The sequence below is a fragment of the Haliotis asinina genome, chromosome 8 (genome assembly GCF_037392515.1).
Source record: "Haliotis asinina isolate JCU_RB_2024 chromosome 8, JCU_Hal_asi_v2, whole genome shotgun sequence".
Classification (NCBI taxonomy): Eukaryota; Metazoa; Mollusca; class Gastropoda; order Lepetellida; family Haliotidae; genus Haliotis; species Haliotis asinina.
The window spans coordinates 5,979,124-5,992,500 of NC_090287.1; the positions used below are offsets into that span (position 1 = coordinate 5,979,124).

Sequence of the window (13,377 nt, forward strand, 5' to 3'; positions counted from 1 at the left end):
ATTATATTGTAAATACTATTTCAACTGTTGTGATGTTAGGTTTCGCACTGGGCCATACAAACAATGACAAGGAGTAAAGGCATGTCAGCATCAGGGACTGGTGCTCCAGAATAGAGCAATATTTAGGATGTTCCTTCTGATAAACCTGACCCTCTGCCATTTGGGAAAGTAACACTATGTAAGAAGTGAGTGCTCTCGAGGAAGTGCGTTTACTGGAAATAGTCAACGATCAGCAAGAAATGACATGCCTTTGTGTGTAATATCCCTGAAATAGCCATGATAGATAAGAAATATCCTGATATGGATTAACTGGGATTAACAAGACTAGCTCCAACGAATTTGACCTAGCATGATGCACTTGAACACACTTTGATCGACAACATCTGGGCCTCTGACACAACCCATTATTGTAGCAATGTACGTCATGTTATCGGATGATGTTATAGCTGTGATGCACATGACATCATGGCTTCCAGCTAGTGCATCATGCTGATACCATTGTGGTCAAAGGTCATGAAGAGGCGTCAAGTGTGTCCTTTTACAGGCTTTTGTTACCTCCATTTCCATGTTTACCGTCTTAGCACTTGGGCATCAGCAGCTTTCCTGATGATCTGTTAGAATGGCAGCATCAGAAACTTTTACCATTCTTTTGTCTGTTTCTTCGATTTCAGTGTGTTAGGAAGTTGGGTTTATGCTACTGTTATCAATGGTCCAGCAATATCATGTAGGAATACCTGAAATAGGTTGTACCTATACCTGTATACATTGTATTTGACGAATCAAATCCAGGCATTCAGCAAAACAAGCAAATACTTTAACCACATTGCTGTCCCACTACCCTTTTCAAAACGTTTCCAACATGTCGTGAGGTGTGACAACTGAATGTATTGTATACCACAGGACTGAGAATTCCCAGTGGTTCTGAGTCTTATATTTATTATTTTACTATAATACCAATATCGTAGCCTTTGTGTTGATATGCGTTGTTCCTTGTGAAATCAGGAGAACTGTCAGACATCTTATCAAAAAAATCAACATAAATTCACAAATGTGCTTTCATCAATTGAAGTAACCAAGCTTTGCGGATGAATTTATCATGACATGAGTGTGTGTGCTGAGCTTGCGCTGATGGATGGACAGGGCCACATGTGACATGGCTGTAGACAGTCATCCTCATTGTCATTGGTCTTCTCAACATATTGTAGACATTTACTGGATACGAGCTTATGGAGGAGCAAAAGTTGTGACATTTGTTTATGTCTTTGTTCTTGGGACAAGAAATTCATGTATTTTCTTAGCTAGAGCATGTACCATCCTAGATATGTGTTACTCACAAGACCACACCCCAGAAATTCCCCTTAAATTCTCTGAGCCCTTCAACAACAGATTCCTTTACCATTGGACAGAATGATTGGGGATAATGCCAAGCTGCATCCGTATATATGACTCTAGTATACCTTGTTGACTACAGCAGGGACGCCTGTATTGCTGTGCTGCAGGACAGGGTTCCGGTGTGTGGACAAGCCCCCAGTCCAAGACAACAGGAACACTGTGCATGCAGGTACTTTCCCTGAAATTGCTGCAGAGTGATAAACTTTGATTCAGAACTTTGAACAGAACATTAAGCACAGGTATGGTGCTGATAAACCATGATGAGGCCACATTGGGATTTGAACCCAGGCCCATTCTGCACAACAAAGTGCATTGTGCACAATAAACTGACAACTTGACCACCAGAGCATCCATGTAGGCGAGAAGCTGCGCATCGAATGATTTGTAGCTGTCTCTCCCTGGCTTCTGTTGTTAAGATTTTAATGTGGGACATATGATTTTCAGATGATTCACCTAGACTGATGGTTAAGTTACTACCATACACCATTGATTGTTAGATCTGTGATTGATTGGAAAGAAATACCTTTTAATATCAAAATTTGGTTCTCAAGTGCCAATTTTTCTTTTGATTTGAAAATAATTATGCATAAACACATGGAAAATATTTATGCAACCGATCCATTATATTTATTAAAGCATAATGGTCATTGTAAAAGCTGCTTGCCAAATGATGTGTTATTAAATATACATTCAGAGCTGATTATTGTTTGACATGCACAACCCCTGACCATGACAAGTACTGCAATGGCAGTATTGAGCACCTGCCTGTGTAAAAACCTCAAAACCAATGAAGAAGTCATCTCGAAAACCACCACCCATGAACACACAACATTAAAAAGCAGTCCATATTTTTCTTTATAGCAGACCAGTGTTTTTCAAAGAAAAATGCAACACAGAAGAGGTATAATTGCCTGGCAACTATTATCATTTATTTTTTTTAATTTGAGTTTCTTCAGTTCATTTCAATCAATGAGTACAATTGGTTTTTTATATGGTTTTAATGATTGCCCTCTTTTTGTCTCCCAGGGTACTCATTAGGATGAATGCAGCATGTGAATTCATAAACTATAATAATATGTGAAAAAAATCATCCATATTATTGTTGCACACTTGTAGCATGCTTTGAGATGTATCAAAACAGGATCATCAAAAACCTGGCCAGAAATACAAGTTTTGCTTCTCTAATCTAGTCCATATTTCTAAACATATGTTTACGTGGGTTGCTCCCCAGGTGGTTGTGAAGGTGAGGGTTGAGGTTGTCAGCAGTAGGTGTGTGTTTGTGTATATCAGTGTATATGTACAAGAATGGTGAGGAGAGATGGGTGAGTCACTACCTGCATACATCACCCAGTCAATCAGTCGCTTGGTCGCTGCCAGATGCTGCTTGGTGTGAAAAAAATGATGAAGGAAGGGCACCTTTTCTTTTATGTCTCTCTGAAGGAAGGTCACCTTTCCTTGTATGTCTCCCTGAGGGAAGGGCACCTTTTCTTGTATGTCTCTCTGAAGGAAGGGCACCTTTTCTTGTATGTCTCTCTGAAGGAAGGGCACCTTTTCTTGTATGTCTCTCTGAGGGAAGGGCACCTTTCCTTGAATGTCTCTCTGAGGGAAGGTCACGTTTCCTTGTATGTCTCCCTGAGGGAAGGTCACCTTTCCTTGTATGTCTCCCTGAGGGAAGGGCAGTAGGGTGAAGCATTGGGTCGTCTCAGAGACATATGTCTGATTTCAGTAAGTATGGTGAATAAATATTTTTGATGACAGAAAATGCCACCATTTGAATTGAAAAGGAACTCCAGTCAGATGGGTGATTCACATCTCAAATTTGAAGAAAACTTAGACTAGCCTTGTGTAGTGCTTTTGTATTACTGGTACTGAAGGAAAAGGGAAATATAATGGTTCAAGTGCTGAAAGACAGACTAGGGTGCATGAAACTGATTGTAGGTGTCTTCTGCTGTAATGTGGGTGGAATATTGTCACTCATTCACTCAAATATGAAAATGTTGAGACACTTTCCTAGTAGTTTCCTTTGCCATAAGAAGGCCTTATGATCCCTCACCATTTGACAAATGTAGCAAAATGGGAATAATATCTTTGATTTTATTTGTAGGAGTTACCAGTCCCTTGACTGCAACAAAATCACATGCAGAGACCTTGTTAAAAAACCATTTCAATTTTCAACATATGTTCAGTTAAAAAATGGGGTGAAATGTGGAAGTAATATGTCAAATGCAGATTTATTTAACCAGTGTGTATGACACCAAGATCTCAAGCAGCCAAACGTGTTCAGATTTATAGAGCAGCACCAGAAAAATGTCCTACCTATCAGAGTATATGTGTATCTGTTCTCCCTGCTTATGTCAGTTTCCCTGCTCATCGTCATATGTCTGTTTACCTGTGTACAATGTTATACCTGTTGATTGTTATCATCTGGCCTTTGTTCTGTATACACCCAGCTATTACGTACATACTTGGCAGGAGGGGAGGTGAATTAGGTTTTAATGTTGCTTTGAAGTTTATTTACTTGTAACTCCTATAGCGTCATACATGCATGTATTTGTTGGTTCTTGTATTTGTCTGGACTGTTTAAAGCTACCCCAATGTCTCACTGCAATTTAATATACACTGTTAGATTATTCCAACTGCAAGACCTTGTTCAAATTCATCATCAGAAAAAGAAGGAAAGAAAAATAAGGTAGATTTTTAAATGTCCTACAATCAGCAAGCCAGTGAATTCCACAATATGGCTTTCTTACCATACACTAGTACTGGCATTTTCAATATCTCCTTACATGAGATGGGCTGAAGTTGCAGTTCTAACATTTAAAAATTCCTTTCTGAAAACCTATAAAATATTCTATTCAACACACTTTTAACTGTATGTGTACACATGATAATTTCGTCAAAACAATTATTCAAATCGTGGTATTGCACAACTTTTTACTCAGTGCCTTAATGTCTTCTGTCCTAGACGCATGCAATTACATGTGCACACGCACACACATGCATGTACACACACACTCAGTGATAGCTCACCATTTCATTGAATGTTTAACTTTTCTTTCTATTGAAAAAGGTTTTGTTAATAATATGCACATTAACATAAACATGCAGGAAGATCTGGTTTGTATGATTTGGTAAGATGTCTGACCTGCAGATTGTTCTCAAAGGTCCAACCACTTCAGTAGCAGATAGTCTGTGCAGGGTTAATGGCTTCATGTTTCCACCAGGTGAGACTGGGTCTAGGGAACCAACACCAGGCATAAGGTACTTAGCAGAGGACAGGGAAGCCCATGATTGCTTCCAGATATTGTTTTGAAAACCTTTTTGTACAAAATTATTTCCATTTGTTCAGCTGTTTGTTTTTTGTTTGTGTTTGAATCACATGCCAAAAAACACTTTCATGACCAAAGAGACAAACAAGCTTCATCAAATTTAATGGAAGCTTATCAGTAATGAAGAAAATAATTGTCCTGGGTGCCACTGTACAGAACATCTTAGCCCTGTGATTGCCATCAGTCTGTTCTAGGGTTTTGGGGTCATGATCACTTCAGCATCAACATCTGTCTGTACATCAGCCCCCAGGTCAATAAGAATTAGGTGACCAGTACACCACAAGGGCACTGGAATTTTAAGTTGTGTCCCTTTGCTGTGCCAGGATATATATAGTGGCATTTTCCTTTATTCCAATAGATTATAACTGTTGACTTCTTCCAGATAATGCTTGGTGGCTTTCCAGTGAAAACCAGATAATGTCCGGTAGTTTTCCAGTGAAAACCAGATAATGTCCAGTGGTTGTCCTGTGAAAACCAGATAATGTGTGGTGGTTTCCGGCAAATGATACACTATCAAGTGGCACTAAACGAACTCCTCACTAACCATGATTCATCCAAGGGACAGTCTCAATTTTTAGGTGATACAGTTTAATTCCCTTCAGGTTAAAGTCAGTCCAGTGTAAATATACCTATATATAAGATTGAATCATATTTGGTACTATCTTGCTATAATATAAAAACATCACATCATGCTCTGTGATTGTGAAAAGGTTGGTATTTGATCATGGTGTATCAAGCCAGTAATTCTGGGTAAATTCCATTGAGAATTTTATATCCTTAGTGCATTCCAGCTTGGGCTAATTTCCTCCTCACCTGGTGGTCAAGTGTCTTTGAGACTGACCATCTGACAACACCAACAGGTGCCCCTCTCAATACAAGGCTGACTCACCCCATATAGGTGGCAATAGCTTGTACTGAATCTTGGCTGAGGTCTTGAAGTCAGTGTGTTGTTATGATAACCATATAATGCTGAAGAAATAGTTACATCGTTAGTAAACTGTAAAAAGTGGAACCCTGTTTAATAGATAAAATGGTTCTTTGACATTTTGTTTGGACTTTATTGAGGAATTCTGCCTTCCTGCCTGACTGACTTTCCTGTAATTTTGACTGTACCTGTGGCCTAGTGGATGATGTTTCTGACCAGACAGTGGGAGGTTGGGGTTCCATCCCCAGGCACATCATGTCCGAAGACATTAAGAAACGGTAGTTGGTGTTACCTTGTTAGTCTGGCATCAGTATGCAGGGTCACTGTCCCTGTGGGATGTATTCATGTTAAACTACAGCAAGGCATCTCCGTGGGATAGCACTGTTTGTCTGGACTATGGCCATGCATCGCTGTTTAAGCGTATTAATCTTGAAATCAACATTAAACCCATTTGACCTTACCTACTGTACATAATGTAACTATGCTGCCTTTTTGGGTCTTTAAGATACTCAAGAGTTTTCTGGAATTTGTCATAAATAGCATGCAGATACTCACTCACAGACTCAAGGTACCCTATAATATGGATACCCACTGAGAGCCAGGAGTTTACTATGTGTACAGTTCCAAGCTTGTTAAAGAACAGAGTTAGGCTAGGTTTTATATAAATTGGTGTCACAGTGTTAAACTGCCCTTGGCAACCCTTGCAGTAGGAGCTGAAAGTGATTAATTAGTGCCCAAAGTTCCCATTTAAGTATGATTTATTATCAGTCACCAAATTTCAGTTAGTTTTGTGGGAGGATTTTTCATGCCTCAAAGAACCCCTCTAAATGAGAACAATAGTCAGTTAATCTGTACTCTCATAACTGTATAAAAAATATTTTCTGATGGATGCTTTTCTTTAGTGCTTACAGAACCTCCATAAGTGAGAAAACAGCAGTGGAATTACCTAATGAAGCTTATCAGACAATTTGTTTCTGCAAATTATCCCCCACACCTGTTAAGCAAGCCCTGACACAACAACATTCCCCAAGTGGCCCAACAGTCATCATGTAATGTGACTTGTGTGGTTATGGAGTCTTAGCATGGTTGCCGAGTATAGTCTGTCCAGGAATAGGCCAGACCTGAAACTGGTGTTGACTCCATGTTCATTAGATATTTTGTCGCTTGTTGAAACTTGCTGTATGAGCTGTGGCAACGAAAACAGTTTCTATATTAGACCTGTATTTTCTGGTATAGTTAGGATTTGGTGGAACAGGTGCCTGTTAAGAACTGTTGTGTTCTACATGTTATGTTTTATGAGGCTCCCACAGATTCAAAATATCTTGCTAAAGCATGACACATATTTTGATACCTTTCAAGTTGTTGTTAGCGTTTGTCTCACATGAAAGCCAACTGTTCTTTATGCTGAAGAGACCTCAAGGATATGTTTATTTGTTTCTAGTAGTGCAGATATATGTCAAGAAGTATGCATACGCATGTTCAAGACAGTACTGCTCAAATGCAGTTAATTTGATACCCCCAAAGTATCTGCATAGTTTCTCAACTCCTCGGGAGAACACAAGCTGCCTTACCTCCTTACTTAGATGTGGCACATATGAACTAAGTGACTTGGTTAGACACCTCAGAGTTTTGACTTTTGTAATTGGTGTAAGTTTTCATGGGCTGAAGCTCCAGTAGATTCACTCCACTGAAACTGGAGCTAGAATACTACCCCTTGCTGCTCATTGCTATATATACAAGGCCACTTTTCATGAAGTAATCTCAGTATGACAACTATCTTAGGTGTTAGAATAGGGTGTTACTATTGTCCCTTGTTGAATGTGACCCTGTTTCCTGAACAGAGTAATGTCCCTTTAGTGTGGGAGATAACCTGGGTTGTGGGATTCAAATACTGATTGTTTCAAGTGATCTCCACAATTCCCGTTGGATTCCCCAAATGATCAAATACCTAAGCTGTGCCTCAGTTTGAGTTTCCTGCCAACATTATATGTTGGGGACCTGCTAAAAGTAGATTTAAACCCTCAACTCATATATTCCTACAACAGGACAAGTCATTTGCTGAATATATTATCCTCTGTACCATAGTGTAGGTACCAGCATCCTACATACTACAGGTTTCATGTCTATGAAGCTATTACCTCATCATAAGAAGTAGAGCACCCCTCTTTGGACCCTCACAGAAAGATACATGTAATGAAGTTAGGCAATAACTTGATAGCTTGGATTTCATTATCAAATAGCAGTCAATTTTCTTATCCCAAGTTTTAGATTAATAGCTAGAATCAAGTATTACAGCTCCTGGATGCAAGTGATAAAACAGGATAGGTTTCATACATCATTTTGTGAGTAAAAAATAAGATATTATTAAGTTTGGAAGAAATTCATGATCAAAACATCCTGAGATCATTTTTCAGTCAAAAACCTTAGTGGGTGCAGTCATCCTAAAGGGCCAAGCAGTTTCCATGACAACCAAATGCTGAAGTGTTGTGTGTTTGTTTATTTCCTATTTACACCACTTTCAACAACATACGAGTTAGAGGACAGCATCCTGCCAATAACTGAATCCCAAAACGAGATAATATCTGACGTCTGAAAACCAGTGATTGCCATCATGGGCAACATATGCCATCAATCAAACCACTGTCAAGTCCACTAACTTACATATATGACCATTTTCAAGTCACTGATTCAGCACAGTGTGTCCCAGTGTAGTCGCCTCTTGTCACTTCAGCAGGGTGTTTGTGCACACGCTGCCCTTTGTGGTAGAGGTTCCTCTCCTGGGAACACACGCTGCCCTTTGTGGTAGAGGTTCCTGTCCTGGGGACACACACTGCCCTTGGTTCTAGAGGTTCCTGTCATTTGGACACACACTGCCCTTTGTGGTAGAGGTTCCTCTCCTGGGAACACACACTGCCCTTTGTGGTAGAGGTTCCTCTCCTGGGAACACACGCTGCCCTTTGTGGTAGAGGTTCCTCTCCTGGGAACACACGCTGCCCTTTGTGGTAGAGGTTCCTCTCCTGGGAACACACGCTGCCCTTTGTGGTAGAGGTTCCTCTCCTGGGAACACACGCTGCCCTTTGTGGTAGAGGTTCCTCTCCTGGGAACACACGCTGCCCTTTGTGGTAGAGGTTCCTCTCCTGGGAACACACGCTGCCCTTTGTGGTAGAGGTTCCTCTCCTGGGAACACACGCTGCCCTTTGTGGTAGAGGTTCCTCTCCTGGGAACACACGCTGCCCTTTGTGGTAGAGGTTCCTCTCCTGGGAACACACGCTGCCCTTTGTGGTAGAGGTTCCTGTCATTTGGACACACACTGCCCTTTGTGGTAGAGGTTCCTCTCCTGGGAACACACACTGCCCTTTGTGGTAGAGGTTCCTCTCCTGGGAACACACGCTGCCCTTTGTGGTAGAGGTTCCTCTCCTGGGAACACACGCTGCCCTTTGTGGTAGAGGTTCCTCTCCTGGGAACACACGCTGCCCTTTGTGGTAGAGGTTCCTCTCCTGGGAACACACGCTGCCCTTTGTGGTAGAGGTTCCTCTCCTGGGAACACACGCTGCCCTTTGTGGTAGAGGTTCCTGTCATTTGGACACACACTGCCCTTTGTGGTAGAGGTTCCTCTCCTGGGAACACACACTGCCCTTTGTGGTAGAGGTTCCTCTCCTGGGAACACACGCTGCCCTTTGTGGTAGAGGTTCCTCTCCTGGGAACACACGCTACCCTTTGTGGTAGAGGTTCCTGTCATTTGGACACACACTGCCCTTTGTGGTAGAGGTTCCTCTCCTGGGAACACACACTGCCCTTTGTGGTAGAGGTTCCTCTCCTGGGAACACACACTGCCCTTTGTGGTAGAGGTTCCTCTCCTGGGAACACACACTGCCCTTTGTGGTAGAGGTTCCTCTCCTGGGAACACACGCTGCCCTTTGTGGTAGAGGTTCCTCTCCTGGGAACACACGCTGCCCTTGGTTCTAGAGGTTCCTGTCATTTGGACACACACTGCCGTGGGTGGTAGTGATAGTTCCTGTCTTTGTGGCTCAATTCATCAGGTGGTCAACCTCAGGCGCCTGGTTGACAGCGTCCTTTCACCCCAGCAGTCAGGAACAGTTGTTGAGTTTGTGTTGTTGTAGCTCATGTCTTTTAAGTGTGGCTAATGCTTAACTTCACTGGCACATGTTCGTAAAGTCTTTTATTATCATTGGTTATGTAAATAGCTCTTGTTTCCAGTGTATGAAAGTCATTAGAGCAAAACAGTTCTGACACAAGGTATTTAGCTGAATGCTTATCAAAAAGAAGTATGTGTTTTCAAGTCAGCCTGTAAGTCTGATAGATCCCAATTGTTTCTGAGGTTGTCTGAAGTGAATTCCTAAGTACTGGACCAGCTTTTGAAGAGGAGGTACATGTTTTCAGTACAGAAGAACCAATGTTGCCTGCCAGATTTTAAAGAAGAGATAGAACGTGCTCTTGGATAACATCACAGGTGTAACATAGGAATATCATGTACGTCAAACACATTTTTCTCAGTCCTGACAACCTCCTACATGCTTCAACTAGTTCTACAGCAACTGCAGGGCCATGTCTGTCACTTGAGATGATAGTGGTGACTGTGATTGTATTTTGACAATGCTCTGAAGCAAGATTTCCACATCAAACACAGGATTTGTTTTTGACAAATCATTGTATCACATAACAACTTGTAAGTAGTTTTGCTGGTGGTGTGCGTGCAGAGTGTCTGGATTCTGATTGTGGTACGTGACAGATGACTGACAGATGACGCACGATCCCTCTGTCTGATGATGTCAGGACACCAGGAAGTCTAGGCTGTTGACACAGGGATAGGTCAGAGGTACAGCAATTGATCCATTTAAGATATTTTCTTTTCTGGTTTCACCCTAACTACAGCCAAATGCTATCATGTTATTAAAGCTTAACGTTTGTTTAAGTATCTTCTAGTATATCACAAAGCTATGTGTTTTTTTACTAGTGTTTAAGCATAGAGGACAAGCTGTCTTGCCAGGAGACTAGGCAATATGTCAGAATCAGTGTCAATTTCACACATGTCACATATCGTATAAAAAATTGTTTCACATCCCCACCATTTGCATTGTTTCAGCATGTTATGTTTTGACCACAAGTGCTTGAAGCTTGGTCCTCGAAGTGCTGCAAACATGTTGACTATCAAAGGTCAGGTTTGAAGAATGGGAGTATGTGCCTGTTAGAATAAGGCCAACCACTGATGCCTCTTGTTTATCATGACTTCTGGACATGTTTTACTTTTTCGTTCATTTTCAAGCAAGTTGATTATTTGCAGACCTCTGCAGGTAGTTTGAAAATGCTGAATGTGGTGTTTATTGACAAACAAACCATTATGTTGATAAAATACTCACAATCAAGCTAACCACATGTTAGTTTTTGGGGAGATACAACTAGGTGTATGTCATACACATGGTTTGGTGTTCATGTTATCAAGGAGTATAAAGGGTTGATACTATGAACAAATCTAGTACTATGTAAGGTTAACTTCTAGCACAAGTCAAGGATGATGTAAGGTCATTACATGAACAAAGCAAGCGCTATGAAAGAATGAACAGTGGTAAAGACTATGTACGTTAACTTCATGAGCAAAACCATGGATTATTAATGCTTTACATCAGGAACACAGCTAAGGACTATCTAGGGTTTACTTCATGAACAAAGCTAAGGACTGTGTATGGTTTACTTCATGAACAAAGCTAAGGACTATGTAGGATTTATTTCATGAACAAAAAGGACTATGAAGGGTTAACGTCATGAACAAACAAGTACTTGAAAGGGTTTAACTCATGAGCAAAACTGAAGACAGTGAATGTTTAGCAGCAAGGACAAAACAAGCTCTATGAAGGTTTAACTTCACAATCCAAACTTTGGACAATGAATTGTACCCACATGATTAATGCTAGCGCTATTGAGGTTGTTTATGATCAAAGCCAAGCCAACATCCAGAACAAAGCTAAGGACTGTGAAACGTTACTCTAGGAACAAAGACAAAGACTATGAAGGGTTAACTTCAGGAACAAAGCCAAGGACTATGAAGGGTTAACTTCAGGAACAAAGCCAAGGACTATGAAGGGTTAACTTCAGGAACAAAGCCAAGGACTATGAACGGTTAACATTAGGAACAAAGACTACACAAGTTGACAGGTTTATTATGCCTCACAAAATCTGATCCCAAATCCAATCAGCATCAATCTCAGTCCAATCAGGGATGAGAAGGGGTCATTGATCCCCATGATGTAACCACACTTCACATCTCATGCCACGTGACACTTGATCCATGAAGCATGTGTGACCATAATGACCGGATAGATAGTTGCATCATGGGTGATCGATGGTGCCATCAGGAACACCAAAAGAATTCGTGAGGAGACAGCTTTCATCCTGAACAAGGCATTATTGTAAATCGATAAGATCCTTTCTGTTTATCTCTGAGCATGGATAAAAATTTGAAGGGAAATAGCATGTTGTGCAGACATTACATAACTCTAATCAATACACTGTTGAGATTCCTGACATTAAGATCAGTTGTGGGGATAATGATACAGATTGACACAGAGATTGTGGATTCAGGGCTATTATCTCCTGATCAGGGTATAAACGTTTTTGTGCATATATCTGCTGACAATGTAAATATGCTCACGTCTCTGTGTATAAAGGGAAAAAGTTAAGGAAAATTGGCTGCATTTGTGTCAGACCGACATGTCAGGTACAGAAAATTATACCCGCTTTAAGTAGATCTGCCTGAGGCTGGCAGGATCATGTTGCCAGAACTATTTGTTTGGTAAATATTTCTGTGACTATGACACTTCAAAGAGATAATTGGTCACCAAAATGAGAGGTCCTTTGTTTGATGGCACAGATTTCAGGAAGATAGTATCTCTTTGGTTCTGTCACAAATATATGATTTCTGTGTTTGCAATGTAGCATATGAAAATGAAAAAACATGTATTGAGCAATAGTAAAATATGCCCACTGCCAAGAGACAAGAATGAATTAACTACAGAGATAGTGTCATGCCCACCATATTGTTTAATTATATGAATAATATAGACGGTGGCTTAAGGGCATAATATTTCATAAAAGAGATTAGACTTGGCATGGGCGGATTTTACATATGTACTTTGACACATTGCTGATATTAATCCATGTCACTGAAATCTGATAATTTGTTTCCAGACGGTTACTGCAGATGGGGGTATTCAACGCGGAACTCTACAACAATCTGGGGTTGTGCTGCTTTTATGCCCAGCAGTATGACATGACACTCACATGTTTCGAACGAGCACTCTCATTGGCTGATGACCAGACACTTGGGGATATTTGGTTTAACATCGGTCACGTGGCACTGGTAAGACGTTTGTAATCAGTTGAAAACTAATGCTTGACAAAACTGTCCCTCATTGACGTTTGACATTTGCAAATGTTATAAAAAATCCGTAATGATTTTTTATTTATTTAAATTTGTTGCAATATTCAAATGTATAAAGCATTTTCAGATGTTTAAAACCTTAAAACTGAGACCTAGCTACATTAAACAAACTTACTTAGGGAACCCAACCCTGCTGAGTACTGGAGATGTTTACCAACCATGCTGTATCATGACTGAGGAATCATTAAGAGATTTATATGCCCCTGACAGTGTAAGTTATCACAGCTAGGGTGGTGTTTATGTACAATATACCTTGTCTATTTCACACATCAACT

At 40.6% G+C, this 13,377-nt stretch overlaps 1 protein-coding gene across 1 annotated transcript in view; it reads left to right on the forward strand.

The window, feature by feature from the left end:
* LOC137293640 (tetratricopeptide repeat protein 8-like) overlaps positions 1-13,377 on the forward strand; it is a 77,594-nt gene that overhangs the window by 35,820 nt on the left and 28,397 nt on the right. Inside the window, exon 8 of the mRNA XM_067824310.1 lies at positions 12,850-13,021. Within this exon, the coding sequence (XP_067680411.1) occupies positions 12,850-13,021 (172 nt within the window). The remainder of the gene's footprint in view (positions 1-12,849; positions 13,022-13,377) is intronic.